Below are 24,495 nucleotides of genomic sequence, written 5' to 3' on the forward strand. Positions count from 1 at the left end.
GGCTGCCTGCATTACCTTACCACATGGCCCTCAGGCAGCTCACAACCTGTTTCTTTGCTTACTCTTCTAGGCCAGAAGGAGTACAGTCTCTGATTGTTCACCCTTTTTAAATATCTCACCTGTTTAGGTCATACTACTTAGAACAATTCCTCTTGGTTAGCAAAGTCGACTGATTATTTCCATCATATTTACAAGTCTACTGTACTCAAAGGGGAGGGATTATAGAAGGTGTTTACAGGATCAGGAATCTTGAGAGTCATTGCAGAATTATTCCTGCTATAGCCTCCAAATTATTCTTCTCTGCCGCCTCTAATCCAATTTCACAGAGCAGTCATGGTGGTAAAATATATGTATATGAAAATCTCATTTCCCCTTATTTCAGAGCCTTAAATAACTTTCAATCAGATTTAGAATAGCAGATTGATATGATATGATATGATATAGTCCCTCTTACCTTGCAAACTTATTTCATTCAATCACCAATGAAATTTTTTTATGAATTAATTAATTTAGTATTTATAACACATCAATATAAAACTAAGCTTACTTGACATGTGGCTTAGATGGGTACCCACTCCCTAACATAGTAAACTTCAGTGCTAAATACTTCTTCAACTATATAAAACCAACCTAAGATTCTTTTTATTTGTTCTCTGGAATTATAACATAGATAAAAATAGTTTAGTGAGTTATATTTCTCTTGCCTTTGTGTTAAAAAAAAGAAAAAGATGCATAAAAGCAAGTTTCCTTCAAGTTGTTGGTGTTATTCATTTAAGTGACCCTGAGGCACATGTTTGTCCTATATGGCATTTTCCCACAATAGGGAAGACTGGGTGGTAATCATTAGAGCATGGGTTTCTTTTCCTCTGAGGAGTGTCAAAGCTCAAAAAAGGCAAAAACAATCACGAGGGTAGAGATAGTCATTCAACTGTTCAGCCTTCCACAAAGGGACTTGCAAGGTGTTTCATCTACCTGCAAAATATATCCTATAGCTTGAGTTTGAATATCAGAAGGACCCCCAAATCAAAGTTTTTTTTTCTTTTTTCTTTTTTGTTTTAGTTTGTTTGTGGAGTTTGTTTGCTTTGCTGGAGTTAATCCTCAGACCAAAGGGGATAGGAAAAGTCAAGGCCTTAACATTATCTAGACACCTGTAAAAGTCCCCGTCTGCTATGCAGAAGTGGTAGAGCAAGCAAACAGCAGATAAAACCTAGGAGAACATCTCCTCCTTAAAAAGTCCCAGGAAGTAAAAAGAGCAAGTTTAGAATATGAAGAAGGGGCTGTGACAGGGGAAGGGCCCAAGAACATGGTCATTCAGGACCTGCTCCAAAGGCCCGACTACTGTAACAGCAATATTGCTTCTTTCTCTTACTTGTTCCTGTGTCCTTGGTTTCTGCCAGTCCTTTTGCATGAGAGGAGAGAGAGAAGCATTATAGATCACCAGGGACAAAGTGCTGACAAGCGAATGATCATGAAACTTAGCTGGAGATGTCATTATCCAGACTCCAACAGAACCAGAAATTTGTTTCTACTCTGAGCTCACTTGAGTTTTCAACTCAGTCCTTTACAGAATCAGTATTGCAGGGTTTTACCATTTCTACAAATGTGATAAAGCCGGCAGTGTTGTGATATATGTAACAAATGTTTAGATGGAATCTTTGAAAGGTGGTGCTTAATACCACAACCCCGGTTCCCTTGAAGCTTGGCTGGATTTAGTGAATTGCTCCTAATAAATAAATAAATAAGGTGGAAGTAACAACGTACCACCCCTGAGACTGAGTCACTGTGGCTCCCTCCTTGTCCTCTTATTCCTTCATTCTGGAGGGAGGACACATGAACAGCCCTATGAAATGGTCCATGGGGAACAGAAGAGTGTTCCTCTTGGCAACAGCCATGCCAGTGAGCAATCTTAAAAGTGGGTCCTCCAGTCCCAGCCAAACCTCAAAGTGACACTAACATGGTTGGCATTTGATAGCAGTGTCCTGAAAGACTGAGGGGACACCACAGAGCTTAGCTACTCCAGAATTCCCAATTCACAGAAAATATGTGTCATGGTAAATACTTGTTGTTTCAAACCACAGAGTTCAGAGTAACTTATTTCTCAGCAATAGATGTCTAAAACAGGGCCCAACCATTCATCCAATTTTCCCTTTATATTCCCATGAATCTACATTTGCTTCGAAAAATGACACATTCATACCCATTAATCTCATTTATTATAAAAATCCTATGAATTAGGAAGAGCTCAAAAGACATCTGTCTTAAAGCAAAGAGATTGATGCTCTGAGCAGTTAAACCACCTTCCAGACCACATGCATTTAGCCACCTGCAAAGGCAGAATGACCACATAAACCTCCAAAAATTGAAGCCAATTTTCTGTACACTATGCTGACAGCTCCCTAACTTTTCTCGGTGAGACACCATAGATGAACACCCTTGATATTTATGAGGATGCTATGGCTATTTACGACTCTCTACCCAAGTGTAGTTCTAGTACCTATCTTTTTCTCTGCTTCCTGAGAAGTCCATCTGTCTGAAAGTGAATTTGAGGGATGTGAATCCACTCTCACTTATTGCTCTAAACCAGTATTATCCAAGAGAATCATAATGCTAGCCAAATAGGTTATGTAAAATTTTCTAGAAGCACATTAAAAAAAGAGGTAGTAAAATAAATTTTGAAGATAGTTTTATTTAACCTAATATATTCAAAATTATTGCTTCATCATGTAATCAATGTAATAATTATTAATGTGATAGCTTTCTTTCTTTCTTTTTCTTATTTACCTTAATATCAGGTTGTGTACCAACATTACAACGTATTTAAATTTGGAATAACCACATTTCATGCATTTAATTGCCTCATGTGTCTAGTGGTTATTGTGTTGGCCAGTGCTGTTATAGTCATATCATGCACAAAATCTTATATTTTGTTTTAGCGTGAAATAGAGCCATGTTGCACAATAGCTTTTGGTATGTTGGTAAATATGAGAACTGGGGGAATGTTACCTTTAATTTGCTTTCCCCTCCTCAATATATTCTCCTTTGGGGGCACAAAACTGGAAAGAAGAAAGATGGTAGAGAGCGGGTCCTCTGCACAGAAATCTAGGCTGATCCCATCTCCTCCTTAGTGTGGTCATAAAAATAATGAGTACATAGATGTTCAAGGAAAATGCTTATACTACCTCTGAGCACTCTTTCAGCCACTTTATACTGTCACAAAAATACACTTGCTATGCTGATTCAGAAAAATTATGGCTTTTTCATTAAAGTAAATTTCCAAGCATCAGTTCATTGGTCTGCAGCTGTGCAAAAATTATGAACTTGGAGCTGTTGGGTGAATCCCATACTTCACTACGTCTTTGTTGTCTTCCCATAAGTAATCTATCATAAAAATAATAGAAACTCATAATTATATAGCAAATGCACTATTTACAACTTCATCTGAATTGGGAAGTTAGTGAGAATGTGCATGTGTGTGCGTGCACGTGGGTGTATTTTTAAGTTATCACTTATCCTCATGCCAGCCCAGTTCTTACTCACCCACTGATCAAAATTTTTGCAAGACCCTTAACAAAGCTGGACACCAAGATCTTGAACAGCATCTTAGCTCATGAGATTCATAACACAAATATGAGAAGGATGACCCTGATTTACTGAAGTTACAACAAAACCCAGAGAAGGTGAATGATAGCAGGGAAGTATTTACTGCTGTTCAGAGCAATTCAAGATAAGGGAAACATCTAAGATGAGGCTGGGTAGCTGATAGTAGGCCAACACTCTGGAGAAGATCAGCTTGTGCAGGGGTGCAGGTGGAAACTAGCAGGGGAAGGTGAGACAAATGCCTGTCTCGCATCTTTTTTTTCTTTAATGAAATATGAATGCATCTTCCATTTCAATAGAAAGATATTTATCCTACCTGGTGAATGTTTTAAGTTCCTAAAAAGTAAATAACTGTTTCAGCCTTTTAAATTCCATGTGAAATTATCAGTGAGTCATGAGAAAAAATGCTAACGTCAAAATTAAAATCAAGTGAATCACTGTCTCTGGCTGCAGAGCAGAAGCACTGGGCTCTGTGCACACATTCGCTCCACTGAAAGCCAACGGGCTGCCAGCTCCTTCCCCACCTCACCCCACCTCACCCCACCCACTGGAAGAGGCTTTCTTCCCAGCATCCCAGAGGTTGTGTTACAGGGATGGCAGGAAAGTAATTTCTCCCTTACCATGAGCATTTTCCACGAGGGAAGTCTGTGGAATTATTCCTTCCCCCAAACTCACTCTCATCACCATGGAAAAGGAAAAAAGCACAATAGAATCTTGTTCCTTGTCCAAACTGGCATCCTGGAGGAGTCCTTCTGCACAGCTTCAGTTACATTTAAAACACTGTTGGCTCTGTGATGATATAGGACCAAACTGCACTCCCTGGTATCCAAGAAGGTTGACTTTTCCAGCACTTCTTTCCCTAACACATTTCTTTATCTCCACATAATATTCTGACACCCACAGGAAGGGAGAAAGAAATAGAAAGAAACAGAACAGAATGTCAAATGGAAATATAAGGAAATTCTAACCATGTTTTTTTGAGGAGTGGGTAAGTGAAGAGGATGAGATTAAAGAGATCAATTTCTACACCTGAAATGAAAACTTACAACACTTTACTTTAACATCAGATAGGGACAGACTTGGGGGTGTCAAGCTCTTGGGGACCAGAGGTCAAAACCTTACAGATGCTCTAGGCAGAAGATTTCCAGAGCATTTTTGGGGGCAACAGCTGGCTTGCAGACAGGTTCTTTTTTGCACCACTGGGACTAAAGCATTAATCCCCTCTGAACTTTCTAGAAATGGTACATAATAAATAGATTTGTCCCCATCCTCTGCCTTAATTCATGCAAAGTTTCTTAATTAATCCTCCCAGGATTAATAGCATTGTTACAGTTTCAATATCCAATTTTTAATGGTCCTGGGGATGGAAACACTTGGCAACTTATTCTGCCATGCTAAAAGAATGCACCTAGTTGCATTTTAGAAATGTCTAGCAACACTCTCTCTGCTCTTTCCTGCCAAGTTCTTAAAAAAAGAAGCTTTTGAACTCCCAAGTACACTGAATGGTCAAATTGAGCAAAACACCAAGACAGCACCCTTCCAACATCCTGACTTCAACCTGGTTGCATCCTTATTAAAGGTATGCTCAGATAACAGTGGGTGCTCCCAGTTGATAGAAAGGACTTAGAGCCCACTAATGGATCTTCTAGTATGACAACAATTTTGTATAACACTGATGCAAAATGTGATACTTTTGTATCAATCAGGGATATATTTTTATTTAGGAAACTTTGCTGGTAAAAAGATTCTAGACTTCTTAGCCTTCAGTTCTCTTTCTTGTGAATTGTCCTTGTAGGACAATTCAAAAAGCAACTTTTGAACCCTATACAGGTAAAATGATATTCAGCATTACTAAAGAAGGCGTTGTTATACTACAGTGTTGTTTAAAATTACCATTCTACTATTGAAAGCTGCATTAATCTCACTCCAATATGTATATGTGTGTGTGTATTTTTAGCCAGAAAAATATCCACCAACTTCTCTAATTTTCCCCATTTTCTATTATTCAGCCAAGCTAAATAAGCAAACACAATTGAGTCCAATCTGATGATACTAGGAAATATTGACATTTTTCTCCATAATGGGCCTGCTATTCCTATTTCTATTTAATGTTCACCTATTGATTGTCATTGTTTACATCCTGCTTCATTTCAGGGCCTTGGCATTTAAGCACAGTTGTTTTCCTGCCTTGTATTATTGATAAATCATATGTGCTTTAGAGAACTATGAACTTACTGGTTTAGCTAAGTGATTGGGCAATTTCCAAGTCAGTAAGATGTATTCATAAGATAATATTTTGTCAAATTTCTGTGTACAAGCCAGATGGGCTTCAGAAGATTCTAATTTCCAGTCTGTGATGAACTAACTTCACAATTCTCTCTTGATCCCCATGCCAGGAAATCCTGCCTGTAAATGAATCAGGAAAGTGGTTCAAGTTTTCCATGGATTTGACTGAATTCCAGACAAGGGAACCCCACAACGAGGGGAGCCAGAGAAGTGGCAAGTCAGAGGTGAGCCAGGCAGAAGGGAAGACCTCAGTGAAGACCTATAAATGGTGCGCGCATGTGAGATGAACTTGTGAACACACGTCCAACTTGGCTGATCTATAAAGATCCTGTTTTTATAACACACCTCCTGAAGCATCTTACTGAAATGAGCCAATGACTTTGATTTAAAATTAGGCTTTTAAGAATTCTTAAAAACATTTTTTAACACTATCTACCAGAATAAGCAGCGTAGCTTTCTGGGGACAGTGGACTCCATACCCTAAATCTTGTATTTCTGAATGCTCTCTCCCAAAGCAATTTTCCCTTTACCTCTTTGCCTTGAAACAAAGCAGCTGAGAGCTACAGCTCAACTTTATTAGTAATTTAAAACACACCCTTGGAAACCAAGCTTTTTTCTTTTTCTTTCTTTTTCTTTTTTTTTTTTTTTTTTCATCCAGGTGGGAAGCTGTGTTCCAGCAAATGGGAACAACACTCAGGGAAAGTTCTCAAACAGATAATACTGTCAGAGCCAGACTTCAAAAAATTCTACCAGGCAGCCTTCTACCCAATAGAAGACAAGGGGAACCTGGTCAGAAAACTAAGCCTTCCATATAAAGTCAGAGATAAAATAGCACAGCCGCCAAGATTTGGCATCTTTAAAAATGCCTTTTCAATCTTTAACTTTTGTCTGCCTGGTCGTCTAGCAACCAAGTGCTGAAAAGAAACTCCACCCAAAACAAAGTGAAACAATACAGACACTTTACTTCATGAGTGCGCGTGTGTGTGTGCGCGTGTGTGGGGGTGTGGGTGTGTAAGATTCTCTGGGTTTAAAGATAGAAACTCGCTTTCGCACAATTAAAGCACACCAAAAAAGTCCTGATTGTCGATGGTAGGAAAGGAAGTCAGGAGTGAGTAAAAAAGCATTGAGAAAATGTGTAATGCGGGGATGAGGGTATAGTTTCCACACACCCAGCTAAAGCAAGGTTTACACTCTTAAGCAATAAAAACAAACCATTAAGCTAGGCCCAGCACTGTCAGGAAGTATAAAACAGTTCTTGAAACTTTGCAGTTACTATACAAAAGCTTTTCATAAACTCTGTTTCCTGATCTTCATTAAATGTTAACATCAAGTTGCCATGGGGCAATTAGCTTGCCTCCTGAAATCAATAAAAAATCAACAATTTGGAAATAGTTGTACAGTAAAATAGTTCAATAATTATTCTCTCATAGTGTTGCGGCCAAGCAGTTCCAGGGTAAATGCAGTCCAGATGAGATCCTGCTCCTTATGAGGGAAGCTTTAAGCAAATCGGTGGTTTGCTCAGAGACCTCCTCATCTGAATGGACTGAAACAATAATGCACTCCTGGCAATGCCTTGGAGTGGGGCCCAGGGCACAGGGCAGCACAAACTTTTAAGTGGTGTTAAAGTCAGTGTCTGGTATAGCACTGCTTAAGCGCCTCACAGGGACTCAATCAAAATTTAGAGACCTAAAGAAACTGATAAACCCAGTGGGAGAAAAAAAAATTCAGATGCCCTACATCTAAAATATGTAGGCATTTATACTCCAGACAGAAGCAAATCATTTGTTCCCTTGGACATGATTGATGTCTGTGTGTGTAAAAGTGCATGTATGTGTATGCACGTTGTGCACACACAATGAAGAGTGTACTTGAGATTATTCCAAAAAATTTTCAACAAATATCTAAATCCAAGTTGCTTTTAAGAAATGTTCAAAGCGAATCTACAAAGTCAATGGACGCCGCTACACAAATGGCCTTCATAGCAAATTTTGCTAGAAAATAGGTGAAAACACTGAGCAAAGACAGGAATTTATTTCTCTGCTGACCCCCATTTCAGAGGGAATCAATTCCTTTTGCTTTTCCAAGCCTGAACCCATTCACTTAAGCACCTTATTCAAAGCCAACTGCGGCATAGGAAATTCCAATATCCATTAAATCAAACCTCAAGTACCAACTTTGGTAGCTTTATACCACCCTCTAGGCTCCATGGAGTTGTACAGTGAACTGTGTTATAACAACAACCAAAAAAAGTCAAGTATCATTTTTAGTATAAACAAATGCTTCAAATGCATGACATCTATTTGCTGCCTTCAAAGGGAAGACATTTAACTCAGAGGCTTGGCACTAAGATCACACACTAGGATCAACTCCGTGGACTGACTTAAGTGTTAAACTTTTTTTAAAAGTACGTTTTTAAGGGCTTGCACCTGCTCCCCCATCCACATAGATGTACTGACACGTATTTGACTAAACTGACTGCATACATGCCCAAGCAAGCAAGCGGAGCAGATTTTACAAGATAAGCAACCAAGTGTTTTCATGTCTGAGGGTGGCTAGAACACAAAATTGCCAGTCATCTTGTGGGGGAAAAGAATGCCTTTGAAAAAAAAATATGTAGGCCATCATTTCAGATATGGTGAAATGTATTCAGATGCAGTTCTGTATACAGGTTTGTTTTTCTGTTTCTTTTCCTTTAAGCTCTGCTTCTTAGGGAAGGGCCTAAACTTGGTTCAACTATTGCATGTAAGACTGAGAAGACATTCATCAGAGTCTTGCTACTCAAATTGTGATCCTTCAATCTACAGTAAGGGCTTCACCTGTGAGCTCCTGAGGACTTACCCCAGACCCTCTGAAACAGAATCCATAATATAACATGATTCCAGGGAGTCTGTATATGCATTGAAGTTTCATTCTCCTGGAGGCATTACTAGTGATTGGAGTGCACATTAAAATCTAAGAAGTTTTATTTAGAACATTGCCACCCCCCTCCCAAGTAAGGAAGACGTTCACTTTGAAGTTTGTAGGGCAGGAAAAGAATCAGAAAATTCTGCCCTGGAGAATACCATAAGGCTGTAATTTATGTCAGCAGGGTTGAGGAAAGAGGAAAAGCAATTTACCTGAGTGGAGTAGACTGGCAAGTTATCCCCATCTCACCCTACCCGTCCCCGCAAAAAATAAAACAGGAAGGGCATAGTGCCAGAACATTCTTACTTCCTTGGATTGCCTATCCGTGTTCCAATTACTCTAGACTTTAATTATTCTTTGCTGCAAGGCTGTGTTTCTTTTGCTTTATAATAGATAAGGGAACTGTGGCATATAAACATTCCATGAATCAACATCTTAACGTTAATATCAGAGTGCAACAGAAATATGCTTTCCAAAGTGCTTTGATTCAATTTTGATCGGACAGATGAATTTTTTTCCCCCTTCAATAAACAATGGAGGGGAAAAACATGAGCCACTCAGGATATCTAATAATTACATAGCTTGCTACACAGACCAGATTTACAGAACTTCTCTCCACTCTTGGTTTCTTGAGGGACAATTTAGTGATTGGAGTAGAAATTATGAAAAAAAAAAATAGAAGCACAGATATATCTTTAAACCACTCACCCTCCCCCTTCCTCATTTTGGAAGTCAAAAAAAAAAAATGAACACAGCAACCTGGACGTGCCATATAGGTTAAAACCACGCCAGTGAGGCACACGCAGCCCAGACAAGCACAAAAACAGATGACACGATTTAATCAATTTTGAAAGACGATCCCTCAAAATTCAGAAACTACTACAGTTTTTTACTTTAAGCCAATTCTACAGTGATTCAAGGGATCTTCCAGAATTGTGACTGAAATTCAAGAAATTCAGTGGCATGGTATTAGTTCTGACTCCTTCTCTGAAAAGTCTGGAAGAGTGTAAAATGTATGTAAGAATATGATTTCTCAAGTGAGCTGCCAAGAGGGTCAGAGCCCTCAATTATTATAAAATCTCTGAAACTAAAGGAAAACTGAAAATTCCATCATCAACATGTGTGATGTCCATTACATATACCTTCATACATTTATACGTGTCTATTACAGTTTATATGGATAGTAAGTACGTATATATTGTAAGAGAACAGATTTGAGCTGCTGCCACTGAAAGCAATTTTAACCCAGAAAATTAGAACAAAGCAGAGAAATTCAAAGGATGGATGAAATTGCCATAGGATGAGATTCTTGTGCAGTACTCTCACATTCTCATCTAGAGAATCTGGAGTTGGAAAAACACAGGTTATTGTTTTTTAAGATGTTAAGACTGCAGTCTGTCTCTCATATTTATGGCAAGAAAGGTAAAGAATAACTGGAGGACAAAGAGGACCCTGTTTTCCATGGTGGAGTTAAATCTAATGATTGCCCACCTAAGCAAGAGCAATCAATGCAGATAAAAAGAAGCAAAAAGACGATAAAATAGTTGAAGCGTTCAGTTAAACATATCATCTACAGAACCTTATAGTCCCTAAAAAGGTAGCTATGTTTGTAGTCATCCAAAATTAATTCTTGGGAAGAATTTTAACAGTCGGTTGTACTACAAACACACTAGTTTTAAAGCCATTTGTAAAGTGGAGTAAGTAAAGGAGATTAGAACTAGTTTTCACTTATTGTGGCAGGATTAGAGGGGACATAACAGCCTGGAAATTGACTTAAAATATTGCCAGTAACATAGCAAGGATTCCTAGGTTCCCTGGTCTTAAAATCAGCAAGGGAGCCCTGCCTTGGGTCTGATTCCAAGCTGGGGCACAGAAGCTCTGCCCCTGGTAAGTGTTCATTCTGAGCAGCCTAATTTGACTTCATTCTGTTTGGGCTTCAGGCCAATTGGCAGATGTTCTTATAGAAGCTGATCTCAGACACTTTCCCTTTCTAATTTTTTTGGCACGGTTGCCCCTGTTGCATAGGATATCATCTTTGAAACTTTACCTTGGGTTCCCCAGGTTTTGATTGTTTTGTAGGCTTTGGTTTTTTTCTTAAATCATTCTGCCCCACAGAAGTTCACATAAAAAAAAATATGATATCATTGGCAATTCCTTGGGTGTAACTATGACTTATCCAATGACCTGCCTGCAACTTTCCAACCATTCCTTACCTTTCCCCATCCCCCCTCTGAAATAAAGTAACTTCAGAACAAAAATGCAAACACAAGGTAATCTTTGTGAATACTGTACAGATGAGACATTTTCTCTCACAGGTTGGACTTTATAGAACAAAATGCCAGAGGTTTGATATTTATTATCTGAAATAGGTTTAACACTTGGAGAAATGTGTTCAAACACATTACCTTGGTAAGAATAGCAAGCTGATCAGTCAGAGTACAGGGTGTGGGCAGAAAACATGATGTGCACAATTTAGCTGTGTGTTGGGCAAAGTTAGAAAATTAGGTACTTTGGGGCATAGAGAGCTTCCCGACAAGGTAGAGGGGAAATACAAATCTAATTCCAGATCTTAATGAGGGCCACAGGACATCAATTTTAAATATACATGACCACAATATCAATAATGAAGAAATCTTAACGTTTTATTTAATACTTTGGCCAGATCAGCCCCTAGAAGGGATCACTGTTTCAGGAAAGAAGAACAATGAACCATCATTCACTTTCCTGCATGTTCATCCTTTTGCTAATTACTTCTATTGGTCCTGCTTTACTTTTTCTGCAAATTAGGGGGTGGGGGGGATGGTTTCTGTATCAGATCAGCAATGTCTGATTCTTATCCAAATATTCCACCTAATAAGGACGAAAGTTCTCATGAACTGGACAACCACTCTGCAACATTCCTGAGAATTGAATAATATAATAATCTTGAAAGTCAGCAGAGTGGATTATCCACTTTTTTTTTTTTTTCTGGACTTGAACTTGTGAACTTAACAGTAGCGCTGCAAAAAAAAAAAAAAAAAAAAAAAAAGCAAATGTGCTAAGCACTTTGCCAGAGTAACCTTCCATGTAGACTTTTCATCTTAAATACACACAACCAAAAACAACTACAATTTTTGGAAAATTATGTACAAACCCGATACTTCTTTTGATTACATATAAATACAAATTAACTATTTTTCCTAAAAAGTGGTTATAATAGTAAATAAATACAAAATAAATCTGACCATTATACTTCATGTGCTGGGGTTGAACCCATATAAAATGTACAACTAAATACATTTTAAATCTTTAAGGAATAATTCTCTGATTAAAATATTTGTTTTCCCAACTTCTTTTCGTAGATATAAATATATTTTCAAAATAGCTGTGTTTTTTTTTTTTCCATTCCATTCCATAAATAAAGTCTTCATTGGGAAATATTAAAGTGTCAGCTGGTTTTGTTTTGGGGGGCTTTTGGGCTTTTTTTTTTCTTTTTTTCTAATATATATATATATGTGTGTGTGTGTGTGTGTGTGTGTGTGTGTGTGTGTGTGTATATTTAATTAATTAATTAATTAATTTTGCTGTGCTAACGACACCCACAACCCTCCACAACCATGTCCTGATAGTTCTTTAATACAACCTTTTCATTTTCGTCAAGGTACAGCATGGAGATAGCACTGAGTTCTGTTGGGACACAGCACGCCTTAGGGATCTTGGAGTTCACAGAGTTGACCAACGTCTGCACGATGGCGTGATTGGTGGAGTTCAGGTGATCGGCCAGGGGAAAAGGGCATTCCCCGTGGCAGTAAAAGGCATGATACCCTGGAGGGGCCACAATCCAGTCATTCCACCCCACGTCACTAAAGTCCACGTACAAAGGGTGTCTCTTACAGCTGGACTTGAGGCGCTTCCGCTGTTTGTGTTTCGCTTGACGCTTTTCTCTTCTATGGAGAGGGCGCCCTTTCCCATCATGGCCAAAAGTGACCAGTATCGGCCTTATTTGGCTCCAGCTGTGTTCATCCTGGTGCAAAGACCTGCTAATCCTCACGTGTCTCTTGGAGACTCCTTGCTTCTCCTCCAAGTGGGTCACCTCCACCACAAATCCATGGTTGGCGTGTCCCTGCGCAGTCCAACGCATCACAGCGGGAGTGACGTCGAAACTCTCCCACCTGCTGGCGTTCTGATTCACCAGTCTGGTGTCCAAAAGTCTGGTTACGGGGAATTTTGAGTTGACAGTTGCAGGTTTTATAATTTCATAAATATTAATTCGGTGATGGAAACTGCTATTGCTTCTCAAAGCTTCCTGTATCTGTTCCCGAAAAACCTGAAGTTCTGCTGATGTGATAAACTCCTCAGTGGGAATAGAGCTTATATTAAAGAAGAATCGCCGGATTGTTTTCCCGTTCATTTCTGGCAGTTCTTCCAAAGATTCTAATTGGATAAAGGTGGGAGGGGAGAAGAAGACAAAATATTCAATAAGAGGAGTAATGATAGTTTAGCTATCAGAAGTTTTAAACCTTGCAGGGTTTTATTTAGCCCATGTAAAAGTTTGCAACCAGAAAGTAAAACTTTCATGACTGGGGATGAAGCTCAGTGGCAGAGGGCTTGCCTAGCATATGTGAAGTCCTGGGTTCAATCCCCAGACTGCTAAAATGAAAAAAAAAAAAAAAAAAAAAAAAGTCACCTTTAAAATAAAAAAAAAAAAAGAATTATTCCTTCCTCTTCCCCTTTCTATAGGGTCACATCAACACTTATTCCATGAAATAAAATTTCATAATTAATTGTTATTTTTTGATTCAATACATGAACATGACTTCCAGGTGGCTAAAATAATAGGGAAATGGTGATGCATTTCTTTGAAATTCCAGACTTTAGGGGCAGAAAAAAAAATCAGCACTGTAGTTAGTAGGGATCTAATGAGTGAGGAGTTGAGGAAATTATTGCAGTTCCTTAAAAAAAAAAAGGGGGCTTTAATGTCAATCCCTTAAGCGGTATCCTAAAACATTACTCTGCAATTTAGATGATTTACAAATCTCAATATACAGATTTCAGCTTCCTAATTAAAGACTCTGAAACTCAACATCAACGATGACATTTTGCAAAGCACACCCTACCATTTTACTCAAAAGTCCAGAGACAAAGGCATTTACAGGGATATACTTCTTTGGAAACATATGGGTGGTACTAGGACACTGTAGTAATTAAGGCCAAACAATTTTAAGAGAAATAGCTTCCTGACTGTTTTTTCTCTCACCTCCTTATGAACTCAAGAAGCAAAATCTCATTTCACATGCTTTTGGGGGTAAAAGAAAAAAAAAACTTTTTCTCTTGTTTATATTTCCTTTTTGTTTAAATATATATGTGTATGTATAAATATAGACATATATATGTATATAATCTAATAAACAGGTTGAAGGATAGATACAAAACCAAATTAATTTATAAAAATTTATGAAAAATATCATTTTGAGGTTCACTGTATAAGAAAGGATCTCATCCTATTACAGAATCAACTTTCTATATCTATTATCATTATTCTACAAGAACCATCTAAATAGGCCACACATAAATCTGTCTGGTTTTGATTCCTGAATGTCAAATATAAGAAATACTGTTTTCCAAGCAAAATGTAAAATATAATATAGCACCTTGAATGCTTATAGTTTATAGATCATCAAAAGCACAATATTACTATTAAGTTGATAGCTAAGGCATTAGAATAAGTGATATTTGAGCTTATCTTCTACTTTTAACACACTCTTTCACTGTCAAAAAAAATTACCTGCTTCATTTAGGATTTAAAGAGCTAACAGAATCTATTTTCCCATAGATCCATGTCATTGTTATAAAAGAAAGTAAAACTTCTATCAATTCTATGGTTGTATTTGCTTAAAAATCAAAGAGCTGCAAGTTGCAAACACAATCAAGATACCTTAACATAGAAGAAGCATGTCAGATCTCTCAAAGATTCTACCCCACTAACCTTCACCATGTAAGTTTTGCAAGCTGAGCAGAAGCTGAGTTCAACAGGGACAATTTACACCAAGTTCTAGAGTATGCTTTAATATGGTGCTACTGAAACTTTTACCCTCACAGGTAACCAGTAAGATCCCTCAAATTTCCAAATTCAGTAGATTTGAAAAATGGACTGAGATCCTGCATTTCCAACAAGCTACTAGTTGAGAAGATCCTGTAAACTCATGAACCACACTTTGAGTGTCAAGGTTTTAAAGGATGTTTTTGACATTCAAGTGTAGATCACCAGAGGGATGTGTTTGAAAAGTAGCTTTTGATTAGTATGAGTGTGCAGAACAACCATTAGCAAGAGCCAAGAAATAAGAGTCGAAGTTAAGGGTAGGCCAGCCAGGGACTCAAACAGAAAGGTCTTCTAAAGTTCTTCTACAAGGACCTGGAAACCACCAGGCCAAGAAGAGAGTACTTGTTAGTCCAAAGCTCTTGGGAACACATTTCAGGATCCATCCCACTTTCTGAGCCCCACTGTAAGCTAATGGTACTTCAGGTTGGCCATAAAAATTAACAAAACCTTCCTACCAACAGAACTAGGGCTCTTTCAGTGGTCCCTAGCAAGTATAAAGAATTGTATTTAGCTTCTATTTTTAAAAGAGAAGCTCCATTTCATTCCAGAAGCCCTCCTGTGTTTTCGCTCAAGGCACTTTTTCATCAGGGAAGGTAAAAGTTAGCAGCATCCTCCAGAACCCAATAACACCAAAGCCAGAAATGCACCTGAGTTCTTGACTTCTCTGATTACCTGTACATCTAGGTACATTCTTTGTTCTTCAAGGAAAGGGAAGCAAAGGCAAATTATCCAGGGCATTCCATGAATAACTATTAATTTAAGTGCCCAGAGAAATCACAAGAGAAACAAAAACTCTGAATCCCAATCCTTAAATAAAAAGGAAAGAATTGACAATCTCTCTCTCTCTCTTTCCTCTCTCTCTCACAAACACACACACACACACACACACACACACACACACACACACACACACAACATGTGTATGCACATACACTCATGGCCAGAGGATGAAGAAACAATCTCCAAGCTAAGTATGAAATAGGTTAATGATGTAAGGAAGATAGGTTTTTATAAGAGGCATATGCCACAACAATAACCCTCAAAAACTAAAGATTGAATTATATTAAAATTGATTCAACAATTTCTCACGATTTAAAATCATTAGAGGCAAGAAGTCTTAACAAAGCAGAAATGTCTCCTGGCTTTGGCAAAGGGAAAAAAAAACTGCACTATAAGTAATAACAGGTAATATAAATATCTTTCTCCAACTTTCCAACTGTACCTCATCTATCTAATCCTCGAATGCCCTCTATCTCCCATTAATGCAGAGGTCTCTGTTCAAACTGAAGATTCAGGTCACAGACATAAATCAGAGAGGAGCTCCCCAGCCCTGGGAAGTCATTCCTCAAGGTTAGTGCACATACCACCTTTTCCTCCTCTAAGGGAGAAGGTTCAATCTTTTCTTGAGGATGGGAAATTCAAAACCTATTTGAAATAAAGTAAAAGAAAAAGAAACTTTCCATAAATTATCACAGGAAGCCTGGAGATTCAGAAAATAAAGAGTGGGTAATGTATACTTTTTTGGAGGCTTAAACAGTTGTTAATTCCCTTTAAATATCCCTTCTTGAATCAGCTGAACTTGCTTAAAGATTTGAGGCTCTGACCTAACTTCGACCTGAGTTTATGAGTCTCTAAGTTCTTTGTTTCCTTGTGTGTGTGTGTAGGGGGGGGTGTGGGGGGGTGCTGGAGATGGAACTCAGGGCCTTGTACATGCAAGGCAAGTGCTCCACCACTGAGCTATACCACCAGTCCACCTCTAAGTGGAGTTAAGACTAAAAATGTGGGGGAATTTTTAAAAAGCAACATAATGATGATATTCAACCTCTCCTCCAAAAGTCCTAATTTAATCATCTACATGCTGTCAATCATTCACAATTATTCCTCTATTTCCAAATAATCCAAAAGATTGGGGTAGGTCCACTCTGGCCTTTTCTTCCTTAGATAAAAGGATAATGAGACATTTAAAAAAGTCATCACAGGCCTGGGACTGTACAGTGCTTGCCTTGCAGGTGTGAGGTCCTGGGTTTGATCCCCAACACCACATAAAAATAAATAAATAAAGATTTTTTTTTTTTTTTAAAGTCATCATGATCATGTTAGCTAATGTGCTGAATGCTTTTTTGGTGCCAGGTCCGATACTCACAGCTTTATCTAAAAACATTATTCCCCCAACAAACTGACTAGAAGAACCATCCATTTTTCATATGAAATAGATGGGAGTTCAGAGAGATTATGTAACTTTCCTAATATCACTGAGCTATGAACTTGAGTCTCCTGTAGTGCCTAAGTTTCCAGCCACTAGATGACAGTACCTGACATGGGAAGGAACCTAAACCTCAAGAAAGAGTCAAAACCATTCAGAGGCACATCTGTAGTTAAAACAACAAAAACTGTAAAGCCTCTGGGAGATCTCTCAGTGGTGGAGCACTTGCTTAGCATGTGGGAGGCTCTGGGTTCCATCCCCAGCACCATAAAAAGAAAGAAAACAACAATGATAACTGTAGGGTGAGCTTTGTCCTAACTAAAGGATAGGAATATACTACCCAGGTATAATGGAGAAAGCAGATGAAACTGAGGAGGAAAGTAAAGTTAGGCACTTTTTCATCAGGGAAGGTAAAAGTTAGCAGCATCCTCCAGACCCCTGGCCTGGGATATGTAGAACTTATTTGGAACCACTGCTATTTTGTGGCTGCTTTTTTGCCCTAAAGTATGGTGAGTTTTTTTTTTAAAGTAAGTTATCATTATGTTTTGAGAATTTTGCAACACTCTTTGAATAGAAAAATACAAAAGACAACAAAAAAATATTCATTAAAACAACAAAATCTAGAGGTAGTCTGAAAAATTGGTAAGCTTGGAAATCACTCTGTAACATCATGGAAGAGGCTGTGTATAATACACAATATTTTCTAGAAGATAAAATAATCTATATATAGGTTAAGAGGAAAAACATGGTAACATATGAAAGGTTATAAAGAGTAAGGTTTTTGTTCATTGTTTTTCATTGAATCCAGGGCACTTTATCACTGAGACACATCCCCAGCCCTTTCTATTTTTTTTTTTTAATTTTTTTTTATTTTGAGACAGGCTGGCCTCGAACTTAGGACCCTCCTACCTCAGCCTCCCTAGTTGCTGAGATTACAGGTGTGTGCCATTGCACCTGGCAAGAATAAGTGTTTTGTGTGTGGGTGTTTGTGTTTAAGACAATAAGAAAATGGGAACTAAAGGAAGAAAAGCCTCACCTTGTTTTGGCTTCTGCCTTTAGAATGATGCAGAGCCCTGTTACTAACTTCTTAGAGAAATACCCGAATAACAAGTCTAAAAAGGACAAAGCAATTCAATGAGAAAGAATCAAGAGGGAATATAGGGACAGAAAATTCGAGTGCCAAGGAGCCATCATGGGTGACCAAAGCCTCGGTCTCAGTAACGGTTCTATTAATGGGGCCTTTTGTAATCACACTGTAATACCTGGGGGCACTCAGGAAGAACATCAGCTAAGTGTTGGTTTGGGGGAGGTACCTATAATTTCAAATTCACACAGGGAATTTGTGGCATTCATTCTCCTTCACAGGGCAATGATTCTTTCTTGACCTTTCACATTATATGGATATTTTCATGGTAATTACTTTTGAGGGAACAGGATTCATCTCTACTTGAAAGCATTAGTCATAGATGGAAAATAGGAAGATGGTACCCTTCAGAGTCTAGGAGAGCAAGCAAGTGGTTCTCCTACATTCTGATACGTCAAGAAAGCATGAAGACTTTTTGCAGGGCCAATGAAATCAATCCAGTTTAATGTGTTTCCAACAGTAGCAACATGTGAAAGACTCTATTTGAAGAAGTGATCTTTCTGTATTCAGTGGCAATCCTGCAAAGCCCACATGGCTGATGGACTTTTCAATGACTTTGAAAAGAGAATTTTAGCAAAGTTTGTACTCTCCTAAATAAAAGTCATTGTAGAAACGAGTTAGACAATGTTCAACAAGAGAAATGACAACTGATGATTTTATCTCAGATCACTATTCTGGTGATCATTTACACACTGATTGAATGATCATATCTTGGCATCTGTTATCTCATAATTTCACTTAATTATCTGATACCTTATTTAATAGGGTTATTTTGCTTCTTTACCAAATACATGTCTAATAATGCTGTACAAACTGTATTCTACTCTTGAGCTAGCCTTATTCACATGGTTTATTCAAAGTTTTTCAGAGGCAATGTGTGGCACAAGGATGCTTATAAAAATAAAATCTCACATTATACAACAGTGAATAGTCTTCAAAAAGTGTAATATCCAGCTTAATGATGATATACTAGTCACAATGAGAAAAGAACTGAATTTGTTGAAATTTAAGGAAAAAAAATCACACACTTTTCTATGTCATTTAATTGAATTAAGATGTAAAAATATTGCAAATTGATTTTAAACAAGTTGGTAACTTGAGTACTGTTTTATCCATAACATCACACTTTGACCAATACAAATTTGACTCAAGCATGCTATTTAAGTTACAATGACACTCAGATAATGTGTAGCCTGTTTTAAGTTTTGATCAAGCCACTTCTAGATGAAGAATGAGAAATATGGAGACCTTACTGATGAAATTTTCATTCAGTTGAATGTGTTAGACAGTAACTGACTTAAGTGATCTTCCTTTTAAGTTACAAGAGAGACAGTACCTTCCTGTCATCATAAATAAAGTGAGGAATGGTTTCCATGCTAAATTCCAGAAGAGGTGGCTAACACAGCTGAGTTTGTTACTTTTCTATCCAGAAAAAAAAAAAAAAAAACCTATTTCCAATCAAGATCAGCTGGGAACAATGAGCTGACTCTAAAATCATCTCAGGATTATGATGCTGGAATGTACACAATTTGAAAATGTCTCTCCCTATGAGTACAGACAACTGATGCTTTCAGTGGGCTGGTTCTGATGGAATAGAATGAGTCCTATTGCTTTTCAAATCTCTAATTTCTACTAGCAGGAGCGTGCCTTAGGAATGCATTTGAAAATGAATGATCAATTCAGCACCTACTTCATTGTTGATCACAATAAGGATCAATTTAGCATCTGCTGCCTTGAGGAAGTTATCTTTTGTCACATGACCCACCTGTGGTACTTCTTCCCATTATCAACCAGTGTTCTCCCAAGTCATCCTTCACACTTGATCAGAACCTTGGGCTGTGCCATTTCTAATTTGCTTATGTCAGAGCTCAGGTTGTCATTTGAAATCTACCACCTCAGTGGTGAAAAGCAAGAAAAAGAGAGATTTATTCCCCCAGTTTCCCTAATATTCTACAAACAGTGCTCTGACATACAACTTGGCACTTCCTGCTGTATTTAGAATGCATTAAGCCAAGGGGACATTTAAAACTGTAGGAAACAACTGACATGTAACATGCTTGTGACTAATTGCTTTAAGAACTTAGGTACAACAGATCTAAGTAGCTGCTCTAAGACACTTCAAATTCACTAAATGCCTTTCTGATGAAACAAACAGAAATATCCTACCTTAGAAAACCACGTTCAGTATCATAAAATTAAAAAAAAAAATCACATTTCAATGCACATGAAGGAATCAGGCAGCTGTTGCAAAAGCTTTTATCTGAAGGCTTGCCTTGTCTCTACCCAGAGCCTATCTAAGATTTAAGCGCAAGACAAGAAACTCATTGTGGAAATAATAAGATTGATTGTGGAACTGATCTCCCACGGGGATTAGATAAGGATTCGAAATCTTCCAAACCAGGCCCAGATCAACAGTAAATTAGAAAGACTTTGGAGCTCTGGGCTTTAATTTTTCAATACTATCTCTGAAAATTTTGCCCTTGGCTCTATTTTAGTCTGAAACCCCAGCTTAAGCAGAAGACACAGATTTATAGAGGAAGGGCTTCCAAACAGATTTAAAGAAATCCCAAACCTTCTCATTCTCCCCCTGTGGAATTCCTGCACGCTTCTCTGACTAGGGGCATGCCTTTCCCCCTCATCTTCCCCATCATTTGGTCTTCCTCCAGTTCCTGGGGGAGGAGTTACTCTTCTGGCTGCAGGCCAGGAAAAGGGTGCGGATGCGCCAGAGGGGAATCCCTGGTTCCCTTGCCGCCACACAAGCAGCCTGTTAAAATGAGATTCTGAAAGGACCATCCAGAAGTAAAAGTGGAACGGTCTGAGCAGCTGCCTCACGCACCTACCCAGGTGGGGGCTCCGCAAGGAGATTCCCCGCCCCTGTCCCGCCCCCACCTCCCTCAAAGCTTGATCCCCGCCTCACCTTCGTGGTGGAAGCTGCGCACGGTATTGGCGCGACTGGCAGCCCTCTCCAGCCTGTGGTCCGGGGCAGGAGCTCCTGGCTGGCCCGAGTGCCGTCGGTACAGGTCCAGCATGTAGGGTGGGACCACGGCGTCCCTGCTCGGGGTGGGTCTTTGCTTCAGGCCGAACATGCTGAGCAGTCGCAACTCAAATTCACTCAGGACGTCGTCCGAGGGCTGGGACGAGGGGCGGCCGGATGATGCCGCGAACTTCTTGCGGCCCAGCTCGGGAATGAGGCCGGCCGCACCGCCCAGGAGGACCTGGGGAAGCAGCAACGCTAGAAGACAGCGGGTCCCGGCCACCATGGTCGACCTGCGGACAGGGCCGACGTGAGTCACCGGAGTTCCCCGCCCAGTCCTCCCTCCTTCCCGCCCCCGCGGCCCAGGCTCCCGTTGGGCTATCTGACCTCCTCCTCCAGGTTGCCCGCCTGTAGTGCACCACTCGCACGACTACATAAGAGATGCCGGAAGAGGCCCGCATCTTTAGGAGAATGGAGGGCCCCAAGTTCCTAATGCTTTCCTCTTCCCACTCCATTCTCAATCCGTCTGATCTCTGGGGATTTTGCGTTCTTCCCCAGACAGCATCAATGACTGTCAACCCATTTTTTAACCCCCTGGACACCATCTCTGACAGCCAATGCCGCCTGGAGTCCATGAAAACACCATTTGACTTGACATCCTGCATCCTCTACAGACTCAAACACACAGTGTCCAGCGCTCGAAAAGTGCATGTGACTTCCTTAGAAGTGCTGCATAGAACTTCCTGCAACTTACCTACACACGCGCGCGCGCGCGTACACACACACACACACACACAGAGAGAGAGAGAGAGAGAGAGAGAGAGAGAGAGAGAGAGAGAGAGAGAGAGAGAGACTGTAACTTCTAGATCCTGTAAACTCAAGCCCACAACTTTTGAAGTTGTGGCACCAGACGCTAACCTCAGGGGTGAAGGACAAGCCATTCCATCCCCGCATCCCTCCAGTGTAGTAGAGAAACACAATTATCTTCCTGGAATCATGTCAATGGCTAGTATCTATTGATGCACGTGCCAGCTGTTAAAATACAAAGTGGCACTAAAGTAAGGCCCCTTCGCGTTTCTGGAAACAAACACGGAGAATCCCAACTTTCCGAAATGGGATATAACTTAGCTCTGAGTAGAGAGCCGATCTCCCTAAGCAACTTGAGGAAGGTGAAGGGGTTAGATCGCCGTGGTAGGGGGTACAGGTTGGCAACGAATGGGTGAAATTTAGGGTCCACCCTCTTGAAGGGATTTAACTATTTTTTTTTAATCATGTAAGCGCTAACCGCCTTAATAATATACCTAAAAGAGGGGAGGGAGGAGGGGCGGAAGACTGTGGGCCAGGAAGGCGAGTCAGTAGGTCGCCTGGGGCTGCTGGTTGGGGCGCCCCCTCAGGGGCTCCGCAGCACGCGGACTCGGAGGGGGTTCTGTTGACTTGGAGCGGGTCGCAGTCCCAGGGGGAGCTCAGCGGCGACCGGTGCCCGAGCACAGGTTCCCCCCACCCCCACCTTACTCCCGGCCAAGGGCCCGCGACCTCTACCTTTAGGAGACCGCAGTCCGTCTAAGAAGCACGCGGGGACACGTCCATTGAAAGAGTCTCCACATGGAAAAAGCTCTGTTAGAAGAACTTGGCGCTGGGACCGGGTGTCCGTTCCCTTTGCCTCCTCCTCCTCCTCCCGGGTGCCGGCCGCGCAGTCCCTCTTCTCAAGCTCCGAACAGCTTCTAGGGGGGTTGGGCCCGGCAGAGGGGTGGAGGGGCGGCGGGGCTCAGAGGCGACCAGGCTGGCTGTGCTGGCAAAGGCACCGGTGCGAAGTGGGGAGTACAAGTTATTCTCCCTGCAAGTTCAAGAAGTCTCCAGCCAAGTGCTGACACACAACAGCGAGCAGGGGGAGGAGTGCGGGGAAGGGAAGGGAAGGAAAGGGAGAAAGGAAAAGCTGGTGCTGTTGCCGTCCTTAGGAACCAGCGCCCACGGGACGCGTGGCCCCGCGCGGGGCCGGCTCCGGGACTCTGGGGGCGATGGTTGGGCGCTCCGCGCTAGCTCTGCCGCGGCCCATGGCTTGGGGCAGCCATCCTGGGCGACGCCGGGTCCGGGTAAGGGCACAGCGACGATCTCGGTGCCAGGCGAGTCGCCCCCCCGCATCACTCTGCCTTACTCCAGCGCACCCCCATGAGCGCTCGCCGGTGGAAACTGCCGCGACTCCGGCGCCCCGTCGTCCTTAGGCGCATTCTCCAGAGAGTACAACCGAGTCCCGGGCCGCTGAGGCGGGTGGCCTCCCTCTCCTAGCCTTCGGGCCAAGTGCCTTTTGTGGCTAGCCTGGGGTCCGATCACACCTCGACTATCACGTCCCAGGCGCCCGATCCCCGACAGGAGGTGCTGGGCATCGCGCCTCTGAGTCTCAGCTCCGGACACCCCAGCGCTCAGCGCGCCGGTCTGCGGCTCCGCGGGGCCCGGGCAGCAGAGGCCACAGCGCTGCGGCGCGCACGGCCGGGTGCTCCGACCCGCGCGGGGTCTGAGGAGTGCGGGTGTCTGCCTGCCTGCAGTGATCCCTGTGGCGCTCGCCCCGAGGGCTTTGGAGTCGCCAGCGGCGGATGTCCCGCGGCGGCTGCCAGTCCCTGGCCGGGTGTGGGAAGCGGAGCGGCGGGCGCAGCGCGAGCCGGGCGCAGCGCAGCGCAGCGCAGCGCGGCAGGGCGAGGACTCAGGCGGCGGCGGCGCCGTGGCGCGGCGCTCGCGGCTTTTAAAGGGGACGCCTCCCGGCCGCGGCCGAACACCTCCCCCTCGGCTGCGAAGCTCGCCGGGGATCCCCAGGCGGGCGGGAGTGGCGCGCAGGGGTGTGGACGGCGCGCTCGGGCAGCCACGGCGGGGTGGGGCTGGGGGCGGGGGCGCACGGCCGCCGAGAGGGGCGCTGCGCCTCCACAGGGCCCTGGCAGAGGAGGTCTGCTAAAGTGCTGGACCCTCGGGAAGACTCGGAGGTGGGATCCAGGACGAATGCAGGGTCAGGCCTCTATTTACCCACCGGGTCCGTTATTCAACTTTCAGTTTGAAGTTTTTCGGTGATCGATGATCTTTAAAAAAGAAGAACTCAAGTTACAAGGCTTCTTGGCATAAACGTGGGATAAGAGTTAAAGAAAAACAGGATGGAAACTGTTATTTAAACAACACAGAGATTTACGGATATGCGAACTTAGTTACGTATGTAAATACATGTGTGTGCATTTACATGCATATAAATATCGTTTCTGTATAACATGTATATTCATACACAAAGCATGTGTTTATATTCGAATAAATATATCTAGTATACAAAAATA

General features: G+C 41.4%; 1 protein-coding gene across 2 annotated transcripts in view; it reads right to left on the reverse strand.

Annotated features, from left to right (window-relative positions):
• The window catches only part of Bmp2 (bone morphogenetic protein 2), a 44,142-nt gene extending 20,905 nt beyond the window's left edge, over positions 1-23,237 (reverse strand). Inside the window, exons 1-3 of one of the 2 annotated variants that reach the window (XM_078051430.1) lie at positions 22,727-23,237; positions 21,131-21,480; positions 12,410-13,200 (exon numbers count right to left, since the gene is read on the reverse strand). In XM_078051430.1, the coding sequence (XP_077907556.1) occupies positions 12,410-13,200; positions 21,131-21,473 (1,134 nt within the window). In that variant the 5' untranslated portion in view covers positions 21,474-21,480; positions 22,727-23,237. Of the gene's footprint in view, positions 1-11,103; positions 13,201-21,130; positions 21,481-22,726 lie in introns of those variants that run through there. The other variant, XM_005320489.4, reaches the window with a different exon arrangement.
• Positions 23,238-24,495: the final 1,258 nt, after the last annotated feature.

The sequence above is a fragment of the Ictidomys tridecemlineatus genome, chromosome 5 (assembly GCF_052094955.1).
Source record: "Ictidomys tridecemlineatus isolate mIctTri1 chromosome 5, mIctTri1.hap1, whole genome shotgun sequence".
Lineage (NCBI taxonomy): Eukaryota > Metazoa > Chordata > Mammalia > Rodentia > Sciuridae > Ictidomys > Ictidomys tridecemlineatus.